At 42.5% G+C, this 20,803-nt stretch overlaps 1 protein-coding gene across 2 annotated transcripts; it reads left to right on the top strand.

The window, feature by feature from the left end:
* Window positions 1-406: 406 nt before the first annotated feature.
* On the top strand, window positions 407-15,009 carry LOC111977126 (signal transducing adapter molecule 2). 2 transcript variants are annotated; one of them, XM_024006446.2, is made up of 14 exons: window positions 407-595; window positions 1,493-1,577; window positions 2,990-3,065; window positions 3,933-4,028; window positions 4,201-4,347; window positions 8,589-8,655; window positions 8,834-9,035; window positions 9,235-9,329; window positions 9,509-9,591; window positions 10,483-10,570; window positions 11,100-11,154; window positions 11,466-11,622; window positions 12,363-12,523; window positions 12,775-15,009. In XM_024006446.2, the coding sequence occupies exons 1-14, from the start codon at window positions 466-468 to the stop codon at window positions 12,941-12,943; spliced, it is 1,611 nt and encodes a 536-aa protein (XP_023862214.1). In that variant the 5' UTR covers window positions 407-465; the 3' UTR covers window positions 12,944-15,009. The 2 variants fall into 2 exon arrangements, with proteins under 2 accessions (XP_023862214.1, XP_023862222.1); XM_024006454.2 differs by lacking the exons at window positions 407-595; window positions 1,493-1,577 and adding an exon at window positions 2,562-2,878.
* Window positions 15,010-20,803: the final 5,794 nt, after the last annotated feature.

Below are 20,803 nucleotides of genomic sequence, written 5' to 3'. Positions count from 1 at the left end.
GATAGCCTATATTTCGAATTACAACAAATCATAAATATCGTTATGGTCCTTTATGTACCACTGTTGCTGCATGTTGTTCTTTATGTGTGGTAATATACGTCATGTTTTTTCGAACCATTCCATTTTTATTATAAGCCTTATAATAAGAGGAAAGGAACAATGGAATATTCGCGTACCTCTTCCACCACCCACTGGTGGCAGTGTTACACCAGAAGAAGAAAAAATATTTTAAAGGGTCATAAGAGGTGTATTTGTATTTGCCTGTACATGATTCATTTGAATGTAGAAATACAGAAATGTTTAATTTGCGTTCTTTAATTAGTTTTAAATATATATGCATCGATAAGTGTCGAAATTATTTCAGTTCTATAGTTTTTGCATTTAATTCTAAAAAGAAATCAGGCATTTTTGCAGTCACCCAAGTTTACGGAAGAGCAACTGGTATAAGTGTACAGAGTTTGATGGATGAGGAAGGGATTTTTAAAAATATATATTCTTGAAAAAATATTATACGTTTTCTTTCTCAACAACGTCGGTTGGTTTAAAGGGATAAACATGCCTTTATTTGCGCAGAATCCATTCGACCAAGATGTTGGTAAGTTGAGCACTTCATWTGGGCAATTTGATTCGGAGTGAGCTAATGGTTAGTTAGCTTCATCTTAGCTACTGACAGAACCGCTAGCCAGCAAGCTAACAACAACTAGTCTGGCTACACCACATACAGAAGGAGACACCTTATTTATACATATCATTGGCTACACGGTGACGTTATAATCAAATGTTATATTATCCAAATAGCTAACCAGTTATGTGGTTTGGTAAACTCTGTAAGTCTAACTTAGTAGTCACAGGGTTAGCAGACTGTTTGAATGTTAAATGACGATCGGTCATACTAACGTTACCTATCTATCTAGCTAGCTAGCTACCACTGTGCTAGCTATATATGTTAGCTAGTTGTTGTGTAATCAGTGTATTGTAGCTAATCAACGATTTTCAATAACGAGACATCCTGAACTGCAACAAACTCACATATTAAAAAAGTATAACGTCATGAGCTATCTATCTAGTTAACTAGCCAGATGTATGGGTTGGATTAGTTTTAGGTTTTCTTTCAGCTGTATCATTGAATTGCTTGTTTTATGCAAATGTTACATGCAAATRACCCTCTTTCCATGAACAGTTTATCATCTTTGGAACAAGCTCTCATGGTCCCCTTGTACACTATTATTTGAACTTTGMACAATTACGCCTAACTAGCTAGTCACCGATGTGTAATGGCTATTTCATAACAAAGAAGTTATAAGGAATAACTTACTTTTAACTGCTTTATTGCTAGTTTAATCATACAACATCCATAATAGTAGTAACTTTCAATCCTATGAAAATACAGGCGCAAACTGTTTAAAGCAGCGATTATATGGACAGTACATGCCGAACCACAGGTTCTCTTCTCTCACCTAACCACATGTATCCCGGTGTACCACATTGTCAGAGAAAGCCACCAATGAAACCAAGACAGTGGAGGACTGGGCCCTGATCATGGATATCTGTGACAGGGTTGGACATACACCCAATGGGTAAGCTGGAATGAGACTTCCTGTTTCTAAAATAACTTCATTGTTTACTTGGACCAGAGCACTAGCTGCCTTGCTAATTTTCAAGTACTTCCAAGCAATGTTCTCTCTAATATTTTTCGTCACTGAGCAAATCTCATGTCGGCTGAGCGCAACCRTGAACCTTGTGAAATATCTATGCAACTACCGGTGCACGTTTACTGTGAACACTGAGGCTGTACCCGCTTTCATTTMACTGTTTTAACAGTGGCCAAGTAGGCTACTGTGGCTATTTGATCATAATGTAGGCCTACCAATAAATAAAAAACAATGGTGAAAATGCATCACATAATATTTTAACATGGAAATGGCAGTAGCAGCCAATGTGTGGTGTTCAATGTAGGCCTTCATTCCATGAGACCTTTGAGAAAAAAAAACATGCAGGGCTTGACATTAACCTGTTTATCCACTTCAGGCAAGGAGGTGACTGAAAATGTTGTTGTTTAATGCAAGAAACCACTTTACAAAATAAATAAATGTTATTCCCAAACCATTATTGCAGAGAATCAGACAAATTATGCTACCCTCTGCATATTGGCTACTTAGCTTATTCAAGCCTGTCTCAAAATATACACTGCCTCTTTAAGATATAAAATAAAGCTCTTTACCTGACTAGCTTTTCGAAGATGGCTACAAATGTACATGTTTTGTGCTCTTGTAGGAAGCAATCATTCCCACATTGCTGACTACAAATTAGCTATAACTGGGCAAATAACTCACTAACTAGCAAAAAATATGAACCAATGTGCATGTACACATGGCTACATTCAGCTCTTGCTTTGATCTCAAAACAAGCACATAATAATCGTAACCGCTCATACTGTAAAAGTGAACTGCACAAATCCATATAGGGCAAAGGTCTATTTACTGCAGCTCTGATTGGTTATGGCGCATCGGTCTGTGTAGAGTACGAGCCTGTGTCATGCCTGTCAATGCACAGAATCATACTCCGATGCGCTCTGCCTACAACAAAATCTCTTGCACAGTTAGTTTTGCATACTAAGTCTTGCATAGTTTGTTTTTGTTTCCGTATGTTGCATTGAAATTGGCTAATATTACATTGATTCGATCACAATTCCCACAGTGAAAGGAAACGTTATGTGTCTTTTTTTTTWACGGCGAAAACTCTGAACTTCACTCAACTTTCTAATCTCGTGCTTCTCTTACAGGGAACATTGCTTCCAAGTATTTGTGAAATAATATGTGAAACTACAGACTCATAATAGTGTATCAGCAGGTCTCCAGGAAGATTGGAGGGGAGTGGGGTATTTTAATATGCAATTAATAAACGTATATTGAAGATGACTCATGTTATAATAACCTACTACTTGTGTGCCATATTAATTGTATGTCTCTACCTGCCTGTCTTCTCCCAGAGCTAAGGACTGCCTGAGGTCTGTGATGAAGAGAGTCAACCACAAGGTCCCACATGTTGCCATGCAAGCCCTCACCGTGAGTCACTTTGTTATTGTGTTATTCAAGACAAAATACATAATTCACTAGACCGTTGGAAAATCCAGCGGGTTTCCTTACTGTATAACAGGTTTATTAATGTATGATAGAGTTCAGCTTAACCTAGTGTCAATGTAGAAATATATTGGAAAGGTGTGAACCTAGTGCAAGGTCAGGTTTTTCACTTCCTGGTGTCAGGCCCTAGAGCTTGTTGAGTGACTGGGATCATATACACAGGTAATATGAGTCATGAATCCTGCTATATGATGGACAGCAGAGTTTAAACAATGTGCTGGAAGAAATTCTGAGTGTGAATTTCTTTATACACTGTGGCTGGTGGATCAAAAACTGACTGTTGCCCTAAGCCTCAATGACACTCCAGTCTGATGTAATAAAGTATTTGGGAGGCGTGGTCCATCTCCTGCTGCTCTTGGCAGTTCTAGAGCTCTGAGCTCGTAACTCAGTATCATCGCAGTGGGCAGCCATGCCACAGCAGTCAGTGTGATGATCCATGGCCCTAGAAAGGTTTTTACTGTTTTGTTCTTTCTGCTGCTCAGTGTTATTATGGAGTGATGATGCTCAACGTCAGACCATGTGATCTTTCTCTCTGACTCACCATTGGGGTAGATGGTCACATGGCTGTTCTATTTTTAGATGTCTCTCTCTCTCTCTCTTCTCACTCAGTCAACTTTAGCCCCCCGGATCATAAAAACATGCATAATTCCACTGGTGTCATATGTGTTAATCAATTATTCAACTTTGGTGTGGATGTGAATCAAAGCGTTATTCTTGTTTTACTGTAAAGCCTCAAAATAGATCATCCAGGCTGACTACTGGACTAACCTGGCTTTTCTCCCTCTTTTTCAGTTGCTGGCTGCCTGTGTCAATAACAGTGGAAGAATCTTTCACTTAGAAATCTGCTCACGGGACTTTGCCACTGAAGTCCGAGCTATATTGAGCAGGGTACGTAAGCTGTCAAAGGTTTTTCTGTTGAAATATGTCTGGTGAATTGATGATGGTCAGACTTATGCACGTGAGGATAACAATCGACTGGCTCTATCAAGCTCTTTGTGTCAATGTTTTGTCTCTATCAAATAAATAAGTAGCCTAAAAATAATTACTATTATCCCCGCAGGCCCACCCTAAGGTGTGTGACAAGCTGAAGGGGATGATGGTGGAGTGGTGTGATGAGTTCCAGAAAGATCCACAGCTCTGTCTGATCAGTGCCACCATAAAGTCTCTGAGAGAGGAGGGGGTCGTCTTCCCGTCTTCTGGCTCACAGGTAAAGTGGTCAACAGCCTGGCGTCCATCCCCCTAACSTAGTGTTGCTGAAGATGGCGCCGATAGAGATGACCTTAGGAAGTCCTTAGGAAACTGCAGTATTTCGTTTTTTTATGTATTATCTCTTACATTGTTAGCCCAGAAAACTTTAAGTGTTATTACATACAGCCGGGAAGAACTATTGGATATCAAAGAGACTTCAACTTACCAGCACAACCAGCACTACGACCAGGAATACGAATTTCCCAAAGCGGATCCTTTGTTTGCACCTCCCAGGGCATTTGAACTGATTCCAGAGGCCTACCCAAAACAACAACGCCGTCGGAGGAGAGGGTGCCGGAGCGGTCTTCTAGTGAGGCTTCGGATGGGCGCACACCACCCACCGCTTCTGAGTATATTACTCGCTAATGTGAAATTAGGGCAAGAGTTGCTTTCCAAAGAGATATCCGGGATTGTAACGTACTGTTTCACAGAGACATGGCTAGCTGGGGACATGCTTTCAGAGTACGTACAGCCAACAGGATTTTCAGTGCATTGCGCCGACAAGAACAAACATCTCTATGGTAAGAAGAAGGGCGGGGGTGTATGTTTCATGATTTAACGACTCATGGTGTAATTGTAACGGCATACAGGAAGTCAAGTCCTTTTGTTCACCTGACCTAGAATTCCTCACAATCAAATGCCGACCGTATTATCTCCCAAGAGAACCCTCCTCGCTTATCGTCACAGCCGTGTTTATCCCCCCGCAAGGGGATACCAAGACGGCCATCAAGGAACTTCCCTGGACATTATGCAAACTGGGAAACATATATCCTGAGGCTGCATTTATTGTAGCTGGGGATTTTTAACAACGCTAATCTGAGAACAAGGCTACCTAAATTCTATCAGCATATCGATTGCAGTACACGAGCGAGTAACACACTTGACCACTGCTCCTCTAACTTCCGTGATGCATACATGGCCCTCCCCCGCCCTCCTTTTGGCAAATCTGACCATGACCCCATCTTGTTGCTCCCCTCCTATAGGTAGAAACTAAAACAGGAAGCGCCTGTGCTTAGGTCTATCCAACTCTGGTCTGACCAATCGGATTCCACGCTTCAGGATTGCTCGATCACGTGGACTGGGATATGTTCCGGGTAGCCTCATACCATAACATTGATGTATACGCTGACTCGGTGAGCCAGTATATAAAGAAGTGTATAGAAGATGTTGTACCCACTGTGACTATTAAAACCTTCCCTAACCAGAAACTGTGGATTGATGGCAGCATTCGCGCAAAACTGAAAGCACGCACTACCGCATTTAATCATGGCGAGGCGACTGGAAACATAACCGAATACAAACAGTGTAGTTATTCCCTGCGTAAGGCAATCAAACAAGCAAAGCGTCAGTATAGAGACAATGTGGAGTCACAATTCATTTGCTCAACACGAGACATGTGGCAGGGTCTACAGAAAATCATGGATTACAAAAAGAAAGCCAGCCCCGTCGCAGACATCGTCTTGCTCCCAGAAAAATTAAACAACTTCTTTGCGCTCTTTGAGGACAATACAGTGCCACCGTCACGGCCCGCTACCAAAGACTGTGGGCTCTCCTTCTCCGTGGCCGACGTGAGTAAAACATTTAAACGTGTTAACCCTAGCAAGGCTGTCGGCCCAGACGGCATCCCTAGCCGCGTCCTCAGAGCATGCGTAGACCAGCTGACTGGTGTGTTTACGGACATATTCAATCAATCCCTATCCTAGTCTGCTGTCACCACATGCTTCAAGATGGCCACCATTGTTCCTGTTCCCAAGAAAACTAAGGTAACTAACTGAACTAAATTACTATCGCCCCGTAGCACTCAATTCTGTCATAATGTAGTGCTTTGAGAGACTACTCAAGGATCATATCACCTCCACCGTACCTGTCACCCTAGACCCACTCCAATTTGCTTACCGCCCCCAATAGGTCCACAGACGATGCAATTGCCATCACACTGCACACTGCCCTATCCCATCTGGACAAGAGGAATACCAATATAAGAATGCTGTTCGTTGACTACAGCACAGTATTCAACACCACAGTACCCTTCAAACTCATCATTAAGCTTGAGACCCTGGGTCTCGACCCAGCCCTGTGAAACTGGGTCCTGGACTTCCTGACCGGCTGATCCCAGGTGGTGAAGGTAGGAAACATCTCCACTCTGCTGATCCTCAACACTGAGGCCCCACAAGGGTGCGTTCTCAGCCCTCTCCTGTACTCCCTGTTCACACATAACTGCGTGGCCATGCACGCCTCCAACTCAATCATCAAGTTTGCAGACAACACTGRAGTGGTAGGTTTGATTACCAACAACGACGAGACAGCCTACAGGGAGGAGGTGAGGGCCCTCTGAGTGTGGGGTCAGGAAAATAACCTCTCACTCAATGTCATCAAAACAAAAGAGATGATCGTGGACTTCAGGAAACAGCAAAGGGAGCACCCCCCTATCCACATTGACGGGACAGCAGTGGAGAAGGTGGAAAGTTTRAAGTTCCTCGGTGTACATGTCACCGACAAACTGAAATGGTCCACGCACACAGACAGTGTGGTGAAGGCGGCGCAACTTGGCTTGTCACCGAAAACCCTCACTAACTTTTACAGGTGCGCAATTTAGAGCATCCTGTCGGGCTGTATCACCGCCTGGTACGGCAACTGCACCGCCCACAACCACAGGGCTCATCCAGAGGGTGGTGCGGTCTGCACAATGCATCACCAGGGGGGAAACTACCTGCCCTCCAGGACACCTACAACACCCGATGTCACAGGAGGGCAAAAAAGATCACCAAGGACAACAACCACCCAAGCCACTACCTGTTCACCCTGCTTCCATCCAGAAGCTGAGGTCAGTACAGGTGCATCAAAGCTGGGACAGAGATTGAAAAACAGCTTCTTTCTCAAGGCCATCAGATTGTTAAACAGCCACCACTAACACAGAGAGGGGGCTGCCTACCTACGTACTTGATATCATTGGCCACTTTAATAAATGGAACACTAGTCACTTTAATAATGCCACTTTAAGGATGTTTACATATCTCATATGTGTATATACTGTATCCTTCATTATCTATTGCATCTTAGCTGCTCTCACTGCTCATCCATATATTTTATACTTATATATTCTCATCCCATTCCTTTACCAGATTGTGTGTATTAMGTTTTGATGTGGAATTTGTTAGATATTAGGTTTTGATGTGGAATTTGTTAGATATTACCTGTTAGATACTGCTSCACTGTCYGATCTAGAAGCATAAGCATTTCGCTACCCTCACAATAACATCTGCTAACCATGTGTATGTGACCAATAACATTTGTTTTGATACCATTGTATAAGCTGTGGCCAGTCTCCCATCCCTACTAACTCTGTTTCTCCCGCCTAAAAGAGTTTGGCTATTGTTTTAATTTACCATTTTTGTGCCAGAGGGCATTGATGTTACGTTGTTCTTTGAGGGCCTATGTGCCTTACCTGGAAAATAGAGCCATTTGACCTGACATTTTATTAATTTTTTTCACCATAATCTTTCAGTACTCTACCCTCTGATTGTAGCCAGACTCACTAAAACAACTGTTATCGTCTACCTATCTCAAACACAAAGTTCTCCTCGTGACTTCCACCTGTGGTCCCCTGTAACAAATAAGCTCTGTGTGTATACATTCGCTGGCTCCGTGTTGTGCAGTCTGCCTGTGTTCTCAGTGCACTTGCTCGCCCATGTGTTGCCAATAAAGAGAAGGAGGGTGGAGCTTGTGTGTCTGTTTTTAAGGTGTGAGTGCAGAATGGAATTTCCTCTGATGTAATAATACCCCAGTTCTACCTATAAGGGGGATGAGAATTCCTGCTGTGATTGAGGGACCGTCTGGTGCTTATTTGTTTAGCCTACTTCCTAGCTAAAATGGTCGGCTGAGTGTCCTGTTAATAAGTGGCACTGTGAGGAGTTTGCTACTGAAACTACTTTGCCCAACCCCTCTCACAGACAGCAGTTTATTCTTCATAGAATGTCACTATTTTCCTGTTGGGCTATATTTTTAAGCATATGAAGTGATGATTTATTTTAGGTTCTCTCTTATTCATAATCTCTTTACTACCACAATACTACATGGAAAGCCTGTAGTACCTATTATTCCCTACAGGACGGCGTCAGTCACAAACAATCCAAATCCCCATTTGTCCTGGAAGGCTTTCTCTCTCTCGCTCTCTATAACCACCCACCTCTTTGTCAACAGGTGTCCAGCCTAAAGGTCACCACACCTGCTGTTAGTAAACCATCTGATGATGACGACCTTGCCAAAGGTACAGATCCTATCCAACAGATTCTAGAACACCTCATCATATTACATTATGAACTGTGCATGTGGATGAATAAATACAATATTAGAGAGATTAAAACATTTGTGTAGAACTTATTTCCATTGTTGTCCTGATGATAGTATGTGTTTTGACCCTCATGCCTTTGTCCTCCTATCTGCAGCTATTGAGCTGTCGCTGCAGGAACAGAAGCAGCATGCTGAGACGCGGCCCCTCACCGTGTCCGCCGACCCCCCCTTCAACACCAACGGGGGCGGGGGTAGCAAGGACTCTCGGAAGGTGCGGGCGCTCTATGACTTTGAGGCGGCCGAAGACAACGAGCTCACCTTCAAGACGGGGGAGCTCATCCTAGTCCTGGACGACAGGTAGCTAACGACGTGTTGCTATGGAAACCTGAGTCTGACCTATTGTATAGGCCAATGTGGAAACCACGCTTCAACTTAATTGTCTTCAGTCATATATCTAGTGCCAACCTTCTCAGGTTCTGCAGTCATTTTATGTAAACAAAATGAATGGTTTACTTACAAGAATGTTTGAACTGATAACACCATGTTGCTGCCACAGTGATTCAAACTGGTGGAAAGGAGAGAACCACAGAGGAGTTGGTCTCTTCCCATCCAACTTTGTCACGACCAACCTCGATGCTGAGCCTGAACTAGGTAGGTTCTCCCCCTTATCCTGTACCATACCTCACTCTCTTGTACCCTCATACCCCGGTCTCATACTGAGGCAGGGAGAGTCGTTCTAGTGTTTGGTTTCATGTTTGAAATCCTGACCGTGAAGTGGCTCTGGATAAGTGTGTCGGCTAAATGTCAAATGTAAATCTCTCTCCTTACAGTAACGTATGTGGAGAAGACACCAGCCCCGGAGGAGCCCAGCATAGAAGCCATAGTGGAGTCTGAGCCTGTCTTTATAGATGAGGTGGGTGCTTCTACGTACTGGACCTACAATATTGGTGCTTCCAAAACCACTCGCACGTTGTCACGTGTTGCTGACGAAAGTCCGAGGGTGACTTCCAGAGAGTGGCGAGGGGATCAATAAACCCATCAACTTCGGGACACTCGTGACTTGAATGATGCAGTTATGTTCTACTTTAAAATATTACAATTGGCATGAAATTCTAATGAATAAATCCCACTGTCACTTTAGAAGATGAACCTCAGTAACAGTTACCATTTATTTGGGAGGTATTTCATCTGTTATTTGTGTCAGGTGTTGAAATCAGACACGTGGCATATATTTAAGCATGCCTCCTCCATTCTTTTGTATTACATTGCGAACTCCAAACGTATTGCGGTGTGTGTCGGGATAGTGCTTCACTCTGAAGCCTGCAGCCTTGCTGGCTTGGCTGAAGTGGCTATTGGAGAGTTCATTCTCCCCTACACCCAGCTTTGGGACACTTGCAATGTGTCTGTTGGTGGAAATATGCTGCTGCTCACTCAGACAGCCCTGGTTGTATTGCACCCTGGTTGCCTGCCATTACAGGAGAGGCTGCTGATAGTAGGCCTGTTGCTGCTCTGAAGCCTGGTGCGATGTGCATATGGAGGAGGCGCGCGTGAATGCACAAACAGAGGACCAAGGGGAAGGGAGTGATTTGGGATTCAGCCTATGGCTGTCCATACCTGCAGGCCTATATAATTTAGCTTATTCATAGTTGGTTAAATGGGTACAATCAATCAGTCCACCATTCATTTTGATAATTTGACCAATGAAAACCCTGTAGCATTATATATGACTCTCTTTCTCCTCCCTTCACCTGTCCCTCACCCCCTCATCTTCTTCTCTCTTCTCTCTCCCCCCCCCCCCCCCCAGGAGAAGATGGATGGAGCGCTGTATCTGCTCCAGAATACTGACCCTGCTGATGCAGCACCGACTGCCCAGAGCTGGTCCCAACTGGAGGGTATAAAACATTGACTTACTGCTCTTATAAATCCCATGTCATTGGACACTGCAGTTGTCTTGACTAATATACTCACTCACACACACTGCAGTTGTTTGACTATATACTCACTCACACACACACTGCAGTTGTCTTGACTATATACTCACTCACACACACACTGCAGTTGTCTTGACTATATACTACTCACACCACACACTGCAGTTGTCATTGACTATATACTCACTCACACACACACTGCAGTTGTCTTGACTATATACTCACTCACACACACTGCAGTTGGCTTGACTATATACTCACTCACACACACTGCAGTTGTCTTGACTATATACTCACTCACACACACACTGCAGTTGGCTTGACTATATACTCACTCACACACACTGCAGTTGGCTTGACTATATACTCACTCACACACACTGCAGTTGGCCTGACTATATATTCACTCACACACACTGCAGTTGGCTTGACTACATTCACACTGTTTTTGTCTGTTTAGCCTCACTTTATCAATGTTTTACCCTCTCAGGTGCTTGTGAGCAGATGAATCCAATGATTGATGACAAGCTGGAAGACATTGACAGGTAAAGTCAATTTAACTGCAGTGTACTTACTCATAATGGACAATATAGTATATTAGAGGCTACACTGCAGTGTTTGCATGACACCCTTTATTTATATTGGTTGGCCAGTGTACATAGTTATTAATTTAGTTATACCTGCTTTATGTTGACTATCTGGATGAGTACCAGGGATCATCACCCTCACAGAACCTTAGTCTTTGTCCTACAAGTGTCGGGATGACCTCTTTTCTCTCCTTCGCATTGCGGTTCTCCCTCTTTCTCTCTTTTTCAACCTCTCTCGCTCTCCCTCTCTCTCCCTCCATCCCTGGCAGGCAACACTCTGAGCTGTCTGAGCTGAATGTGAAGGTGCTGGAGGCCTTGGAGCTCTATAACAAACTGATGAACGAGGCACCATTCTACACAGCCTACTCCAAACTGCAGTCCCAGCAGCAGCCCCACTACGCACCTGCCTCTCAACTCCCCATGCAGGTCAATTAGGAGAAAGAAACAAACCACTGTGACATACTTTCTGTTCAGGTCACTACCTTGTACATCCACAAACAGGTGACCTCAGTGAAGGCAGACACTATGCCAGGGTCCATAAAGGCACCATATTCATATGGTGGGCTCTGGTAAAAAGTAGTTGGACTATGTAGGCAACTGGATGCCATTTCAGACGCAGACCTTGTGTGACCTCGTGTGTTTTGTCTGCTGTGCAATTTGTCCCTGATGATGGATGTCAGTGTCCCTCCTTGGAGACGTAGACTAATGGGAGACTCCAGTGGTCATGCTTGGACTCTTTTTACCTCCTTGTCACTTTCTGCACAGCTCTGCAAAGCCATTTTAGAAACAAGCTGTCCCTTGTGTAACTGCCTGCACCTGAAGTAATGTTGTTTCTTGCCAACGCATGCTATATTTTTGTGGAGTAAATCAATATACAGTGTACTATGAAATAGACCGCTGCGCCACTCGGGAGCCCAAAGGCACTGCATTTCAGTGCTAGAGGCGTCACTACAGACACCCTGGTTCGAATCCAGGCTGTATCGCAACCGGCCATGATTGGGAGTTCCATAGGGCGGCACACAATTGGTCCAGCATTGTCCGGGTTTGGCCGGTGTAGGCAGTCATTGTAAATAAGAATTTGTTCTTAACTAACTTGCCTGGTTAAATAAATAAAATAAAATATTTTATCAAATTTCATATTGAACACAGGTCTCTTTCTCTCTCAGGGATACCCAGGTCAGGCTGGTGGTTCCTACATGCCTCCAGGGATACCCCAGGGCCCCCCAGGCCAGCAGGCCTACATGGGCTCTGACCAACCCGGACCCCTCCAGTCGCTCCCCCCTAACGTCACATCTCCCAATGGTCAGCCAGCACAGCTTCCTTACAGGTAGGCCTCTCCTCGGTATACCAGCCCTGGACCATGAGACACCGGACTAGGCAACTAGCTAGCTTAACAGCAGCCATTTTGTGAGGCCAGTCTTGTGTTTTATATGTTTGTTTTGAGACATCCCACTAGAGGATTTGTGAGCTAAGTTTTTTTGTGGGGCATTGCTCCTGTGTTAAGGTTAAATGTCGGCCTTTATGCTTGTGTTAGGCGGTAGGTGGCAACTATTGTACTATTCTGTCTCTTCACTGCAGTTCTCCATATGCACCTGCCGGCTACCCACCACAGATGGGTGTAGCCCCACAGATGGACATGTCGGCCTATCAGAACTCCAACCTGCCACCAGCCTCCTATCAAATGGCTGCTTCATCGCACCAGGTCCCACAGCAGCAACAGGCCTACTATCAGCAGCCTCTCCTGTAAAGTGCAATACAACCAAGGCTGTCTGAGTGAGCAGCAGCATATCCCCACCAACAGACACAGTACAACAATACACAAGTGTGTGTGTGATTATCCTCCCCTAATTTTGGCCTTTATGATAAAATGCCCTATACGTAGTGCACTACTGCTCTGGTCAAAAGTAGTGCACTACGTAGGGAATAGGGTACCATTTGGGACACTACCTAGATGATTGTCACAAAGGTCGGTGGCTGTGTGAGAGGGAGACTACATGCCAACCTACCAGCCACCACGGCCCATTTTGAAGGGATGAACGTTTTAAATAGAAAGTGTAAAATAAGTAATTTTCCTTATCCTGGTTTGCCTCAAAAACATTTAAGTGGGCAGCTGTCCAGCTGATCATTTCCAAACTGCGTCATAGATGGTATGTGTGTCCCTGTTCAGTTTTTTATTTTATATTTTTAAATTTTGATTTCTCTTCACCCTCTGGTCTATCAGGAAATCAGTCCGATTGAAGGAGTCCATGGCTGGCCAGGACAAGTCAATTTGAAATGGAATTGACCCCAACCCCGACCAGGACTTGTTTTTTTCTATCCCCCTCTCTAACCCCTCTCATCCACTTTAGTTTACCCTTCTCGGGGCCAAAGGTTATGAAGTGCTACAGCTATCGGTATTTCTTTCTGTGGTTTAGTCACTACTATAATACCACAATATAGTTTGATTTAATTTCCCATACACTGCCTGCCTTGCAACACCCTTTGGGTGTTTAATACATTCTATGTATTGTTTAAACATTTTTATTTGTGTGCTACTTCAAGGTGAATTTATCAAATTAACTTATCATTCAATGTTAAATGGATTTTGAAGTGTGGCCATGCAGCCTTTCCAAATTACTGCAGTTGTATGTTCAATATACATTTTTATACACATTACTTTTTTTGTAATGCAAATGTGATCTAGCCTGGGTGCCTGTCTGTTTCTGCTCTCTTGCTAACTTATGGAATTTGTCATGTTTGGCTTGACAATAACAATACTGCAGTTGGAAAGATGGCACAAACTGATCTGGGACCAGGCTACATAACAACATGGCTTTTGGTTAACACAACATTCATGTGCCAAGGCTCTAGGCAACTTCCTGGAGGCCCCATATACAGTGATTTAACAAGATGTAATTGCAAGCTATAAGTGGTTGATTGGGAAATGAGCCTAGTCCTATCTATTTTCTATGGTCTTTCTTTATTCACTCTTCTGTTGAAAAGGCTTTTGACAATATATGTTATTAATAGATGTCTGTAATTATTAAATTGATATCTGTCTGCTTTTCATGTTTCTGGGCTGTGGGCGGTCACGTTTTCATAGAAATCTATTTCTCAAACATATTTTCATTTATGCATTACTTGTCTTTGCATTGGTATGGCTGTCTGCTCTGCAGTTGGACCTTTAATTTTAATGTTGTAATTCGCTTTGTATTTTAATTGTTGTATATTTTCTCTGGATTATATCCATATGATCAGATAATATTTTATTGTTTCTAGATGTAAGATATACTTTCTCCTTTTAATGCTTTTGTTTTTACTTTATTTGTGTCTTATCCAAAATGCAAGCAGAACAAATAGCTACCGTGACCAACAGCTAGAAATTGGTCTTTACTGATAAAGGTGTGGACAAAGACTAGTAGCTAGAGAACTGTTAGACCTAAAATGTTCATCTGAACTTAATGAATCAGTCAACTCTGACTCATAAGAACTGTCTATGCTTTATTTGTCTTAACTTGCCTCTTAAACGGTGTTGTGTATATTACATGTAAAATATCTTCTGGCATTGTCGGTATTGCACTTTAACCTTGTTAACATTTTATTTACCACTGAATGCCTTGTTTTTCTTTAGGAATAAGGAATTGACATCTGTATATCTAGAACTCTTTATATTTAAAACGTTTCCAGGGAATGTTCCGATTCAGTACTACCGACATAATAACCGACTATGTTTTGTAACATCAAGGTTTCTCTTTATCTTGTGTTATTGTAAAAATAATTTCCTAACACAGTCGACTAATATTCTTTCAAATAAAATGTACCTGTGTTCAAGGCTCTCTTGTACTGATAATGCTGTTTTTTTTTCTTTTTCTTGTTGTAATATGTGTTCTCTGAAATACTGTGAAATAATTGGACATCTTGTAAGTGTATGATGGGAGAACAGTTAGTCAATGACACATGATGTAGAAAGAATAACAATAGGCAGTAATTTACAAGGCAGATGGTTGCGGAATATGTTCTCCCATCATACGCACAAAATCATACGCATAATGTTCTTGTGTTTTACACATCTTTAAAGGACTTATTTTCACTCATGTCTTCTGTTTCTTGCTGACCATGTATGAGGTCTTTCAATCTATTCGGAAGGGGAAGACACAACACTATTCATCTTGTACCTGTGGAACTGGAGGTTGTCCCCTATTGTCAGATGTAATGTTCAATGAGTCATGGTGTGTCCCTTCCTTTGGAATCCTTGGTGTAGGGGCTCGGTTTCTTCTGTTATGACCTTGGTGAAGGGGCTCAGTTCCCTCTGTTATAATGACCTTGGTGTAGGGGCTCGGTTCCCTCTGTTATAATGACCTTGGTGTAGGGGCTCGGTTCCCTCTGTTATAATGACCTTGGTGTAGGGGCTCAGTTCCCTCTGTTATAATGACCTTGGTGAAGGGGCTCGGTTCCGTCTGTTATAATGACCTTGGTGAAGGGGCTCAGTTCCCTCTGTTATAATGACCTTGGTGAGGGGCGTGAACAAATGTCTACGGAGGAAGAATCACTATATGAAGAATCTCTCCAGAGAATCTCACTGTGACCAGTGATGCCTGAGCAGTCACCTCTATAATCCTTACTAGGAACCACAATGTTTTATTCAGTGAGCGTTTTCTTTGAGTTCACTATTCGACCACTGAAGAGCTGAACTAGTAATATTCAAGCACAGAGGCTGAAGCTTTAACAAGCCTGGTGTCCTAAGTGTTCCAATTTATTATGTGAGCTGTCTGGGTCTTACGGGCTTAACTTTCCAACATCCTCTATTGGCAGGATAAAGTTCTTTACTCTTTTTTCCCACTCAAAAAGAGACTGAAGCTAAAGGTCCAGTGCACTTTTTTTGGTTACTACATGATTCCATGTGTTATTTCATAGTGTTGATGTGTTCATTATTATTATTCAACAATGTAGAAAATAGTAAAAAATAAAGAAAAACCCTGGAATGAGTAGGTGGTTATAAACATTTGACTGGTACTGTATGTCTTTTCTTATATTTTCCCCCTGTAAGACAGAGCACCAAAGATGAATTTATATTTTGTGGAAACCTAAGGGACAATAGTTTCATTATCTTATCAGCTCTCACATGACCCTCTGCAGAGGCTATTCCCAAAATATATTTAAACAGGATTTATTGTTTTCATATTTAATTATTGAGTACATTGTTACATTCTTTTAATTCCAAATCCATAGATATGTACAGACTCAGAGGTTATTCCATGGTCAGAAATACATAAATATACAGTATAATATAACATGTACAAATCTGTAATAGAACAAAACTGTAATGAAATAAGCTTATTTCTCTAGAAACATAAAAACGTAAACTATTGTGTATTTGCATCTTAGGCTATTTTACAAAGATAATAATGACAGATAAAAACCAATGCCATAATGACGATGGACCGCACGATGGATGATGCGGGAAGCAGAGACCAGCAGCCAAGATCGTGCCAGTTGCGCGTGCACATCTGTAGCGTATCATACAACAGCAGTGTGGAGTAGCACTGTACACGCGCAAAGACAGGTTCGTTCACACGGACTGTTTARCAAGAAAGTATTGTATCGTATCGTTCCTCATCTCTGTTGACAGTTTGTAAGCAACAGTGCAAAGCTGGAGGAACCAACTCAACAACCGCAACAGCAGATGCCATGGACCGGGACAGAGAGACAGCCTCCCCCCTGGACCGACGAACTAGCCGAGATGTCCCGGCATATCTACACCCGTCACGGGGCTAGCGACGGACTCCAGAAGGTAAAGTACAGCGTTATAGGAGATACTGTACACGCTGTTCTTGGTCCCTGACTCGATTCTCCCACTGTTGTCAACAACAAAAAAACACTGGAAAACATTTTTTTATAAAAATCCAACTGAGGTGATGTGTGTTACGTTTATGTATTTAGGATTATCCTAGGAGGTCAGTGTGGGACAACAAAGTGTTCTCCACTGCACCAAAATGGGGGAAACAWTCTCTATGCGGGGGCTACCTTCAGAAAGTTGGTTACAGGAGAAGAAAAATGTCAGCCTCTATTCTTGATTAATGTTGTCTAAATATTTCCTTATTGATAGGCTACAGTAGTTTATTTTCTCACATTTGTAAAACAACTCTCAATAATGCAAGGTACAGTCTAGCCCAGTGTTTCCTAAGTACCCCAGGGGTACTTGGCCTATCCACAGGGGGTACTTGACTCATGAGACCATAGGCTTACTTGTAAAATGCATGAAGGGGAATTCAAGAGTGTTCTGGGCAGAGCAAAATGTACTTGGTGGTACAGTAACCAAAAAAGGTTAGGAACCACTGGTCTAGCCGACTAAACTCAACTCCACGATTTACAATGGAGTTGAGCAGCGACTAGTGTGAGCGGACTTGAGCTCCGACGTCACATAAAATTAAGATTTTATTTAAAAAACTACTGATATCAGCACCTTTTCTTCATTTTATGTGACGTCGGAGCTCCAGTCCGCTCACACTAGTCGCCAGCAACTCCATCCTAAATTGTGGAGTTGAGTTTAATCGGCTAGGTACAGTCATAGCCTCCCTACTGTATGTGATGGTTATTGATGTTCGGTGTGAYGTTTTGCAGGTAGGGTGTGTGAATTTGATTTATGTGGTTTGAAATAGGGTATTTAATAATTCATCCATATAGCTGGAATCCAATTATGAAGGGCAGACTGACTGAACACATGACCTAGTTTCACAGCCTTATATCAATATGTTACATACAACAGCTTACATATTCAACATCTTACAGCATATAGTCAAGTCAACATGTGATAAACTGTAAATATTCTAACAACGACACAATTGTTTTTAAGTTAGGCAGAAATTAAATGTGATGCAGTTGTATTTTCCCTCTACAATTATGTGACATCCTTAGTTCTTATGAAAGGTCTCTCTAGCTGAGCTAAAGCCTAGAGGCATTAGTTTGGGGAGCCAGTGAAAGTCTTTAGGTCTCAGCCAGGAGTCTACACTGTCACACCCAGAAGTCTACACCGTCTCACCCAGAAGTCTACACCGTCACACCCAGAAGTCTACTGGATGGAAATGCATACAGTATGTTTCGACTTTGCCCAGCCACCTGACGACAGTCACCTGATCACCTGAGGCCCCAGCTGCTGGAGTCAGATAGGGAGATCCTGAAGGTGCCCTTGTTGTGGTGCTGCAAAGTGAGAGTGACAGAGTGACTTATGTGATTTGGCTGTGTCCACCAGGTGAACAGAGGGACTTACTCCAGACGCAGTCGGCTGAAGAGGAGTGACGGCAGCACCACCTCCACCAGCTTTATCCTCAGACAGGTGAGAGAAACTAGAAAAACAACATTACTACACAATTACAAAGCAATTACTATAGATCACTATGTAACATTGTGATATCACAATATTGTTACGAGAATAATTACAGAATTACTACACAGGAACAAAAATTGTATCAGGGGAAAATRTGTTCCCACTACACTCTTCATGCTTGTCCAAAACTAGGCTATACACTGTACTATAGCACAACTATCATACCTCTATAAACCAAGCTAGTTATATTTGCTGCTAGGTTTTCAGCAATGAATGCTCTTGTAACCAACAGCCAGTTCTGTTATCCAATTAACAGTTGTCAGTTGCTTACTGTCTGTACTAGACCCCTAACAAATGTGGGTCATCCTGTGCAAAATGTATTGTCTGAATGAAACATTCTGAATGGTTCAATTATTCTGGGAGAAGAGAACAGTGAACACACTTAACAAAACAGATGTTGCTTCAACATGGGGTTGTCACCTCTGTTGCCTGTTGAGCCAGTGGCTTTGATTTGAGTGTGATTGGGAATTCACTGTCTTCTCATTATCTCTGTATTCACTCTCTGTATTCACTACCATTCATGTATCATTTATTGTGAATGAGTGAGACATACTGTTCTGGACATAGTCATAGTTGTCACAGCACCTGTGTTCAACTGTATAACAAATGCAAAAATAGTCCTAAAAGGATTATTCAGTAATACAGAGAGGACCATTTGCTGCTGGACTGTGACATCCAAACTAATGGGTTGCCTAGGTAACTGCCCTCTGTCAAGGCTATTCAGCATTACAAGGACATCTTAATGTTATTGGCTTCTGCTTCTCTCTCTCTGTCAGGGGGCTTGCCTATCACATGCTAGCGTGCATGTGTGTAGGTGTGTGCGTGTGTTTGCACGTGCATGTAAGCTGTGCACATATTAAAGCTTAACAAATCAGCTCCAAATCAGCATGTCAGATTTGCCTATGACACTTATGACTTATGTTGTGATGGCTGTTATGTCTTATGTAGCTGTTATAAATGCTTTATGAATGTGTACATGCATAAGGATGTGTTTAATGTACTTTATATGTAGGTCACTGCAGTCATGAGGGAATTTATTGTTTGAATGGTAACTTTGCATACTGTGGTATTTCAGGTCGCAGCTGCGGTCTGGATATGCAGAGTCTCAGTCTGCCTCATTCTATGTTCACTATACCCTTCTTTTAAACGATACACTATTAATCATTTGTCTTTTAATTGGATGTAGGCACAGTTTGTTCAGTTTTCACAGTTTATTTCTCTCTCAAACGGTAAATGTTTATCCAATTAGGCCCTGAAGACATGCATCTCATGCTGTGTGACAATAATACATTTGTGCCTGATTGAAGCATATTGTTAGAGGGAAAATACAGTTTCTCACAAGTCATCTAGGTACACAAGGCGCACACACACACACACACACACACACACACACACACACACACACACACACAAACAAACAGCTCCTACACTACCGCCTGGCTGCCCTTCCTCAGTTTGTCCTCATAAGAGTATATCGATGGATGTAGAAACAACATCTGCCCTGAGTGTTAAGTGCATCTATCCAATCTATTTAAAGGTACAATATGGGATCTGGGAATCTGTTCAATCGTCATTTCAATGCTGCCGTTTTGCTGGGGAAAACCCCCATATTGAAGTTTTAAGGTATTAAGGTTAGAGAAGGATGAGCATATGATCATGGGCATGGCATAGTGGCAAGAGATCCAGATGCGTATCTTGGGTGATCTTACAAATTTTCCCTATTCTTATTCTGTGCTTGTCCTTCGGCAGTCAGCCTGTTCAGACCAGGGGTTGTTCTGGGTCACTCCTGTCACTGTCAGTGAGCTATGTGTTTTGATTTAATCTCCTTACAGAAAAGAGTGGTGGCTGGAGAGTGTTAAAGGGATACTTCGGGATTTTGGCAAGGAGGCCCTTTATCTACTTCCCCAGAGTRAGATGAACTTGTGGATACCATTTTTATGTCTCTGTGTCCAGAACGAACAAAGTTAGAGGTAGTTTCACGAGCCAATGTTAACGAGTGTTAGCACAATGACTGGAWGTCTATGGGTATCTGCTAGCATGTACACTACCGGTCACTACCGGGTTTTTCTTTATTTTTACTATTTTCAGCGTGGTGAGCGTACATTTTCCTTTATTTAATAAAAATGACGCCGAACAAAACAATAAACACTACAAAAACAAACCGTGAAGCTAAAGGCTATGTGCCCTAAACAAAGTCAACTTCCCACAAAGACAGGTGGAAAAAAGGGCTACCTAAGTATGGTT

This window comes from Salvelinus sp. IW2-2015, linkage group LG2 (assembly GCF_002910315.2).
Source record: "Salvelinus sp. IW2-2015 linkage group LG2, ASM291031v2, whole genome shotgun sequence".
Classification (NCBI taxonomy): Eukaryota; Metazoa; Chordata; class Actinopteri; order Salmoniformes; family Salmonidae; genus Salvelinus; species Salvelinus sp. IW2-2015.
This window is presented reverse-complemented; position numbering and strand designations above follow the sequence as displayed.

Excerpts from the sequence above, each read along its gene's own strand:
- LOC111977126 (XM_024006446.2), top strand. The coding sequence starts at position 466 with ATGAGGAAGGGATTTTTAAAAATATATATTCTTGAAAAAATATTATAC. Across the intron at positions 9,036-9,234 it reads ATCCTAGTCCTGGACGACAG|TGATTCAAACTGGTGGAAAG; the intron begins GTAGCTAACGAC and ends TTGCTGCCACAG. Across the intron at positions 11,623-12,362 it reads CCTCTCAACTCCCCATGCAG|GGATACCCAGGTCAGGCTGG; the intron begins GTCAATTAGGAG and ends TTTCTCTCTCAG.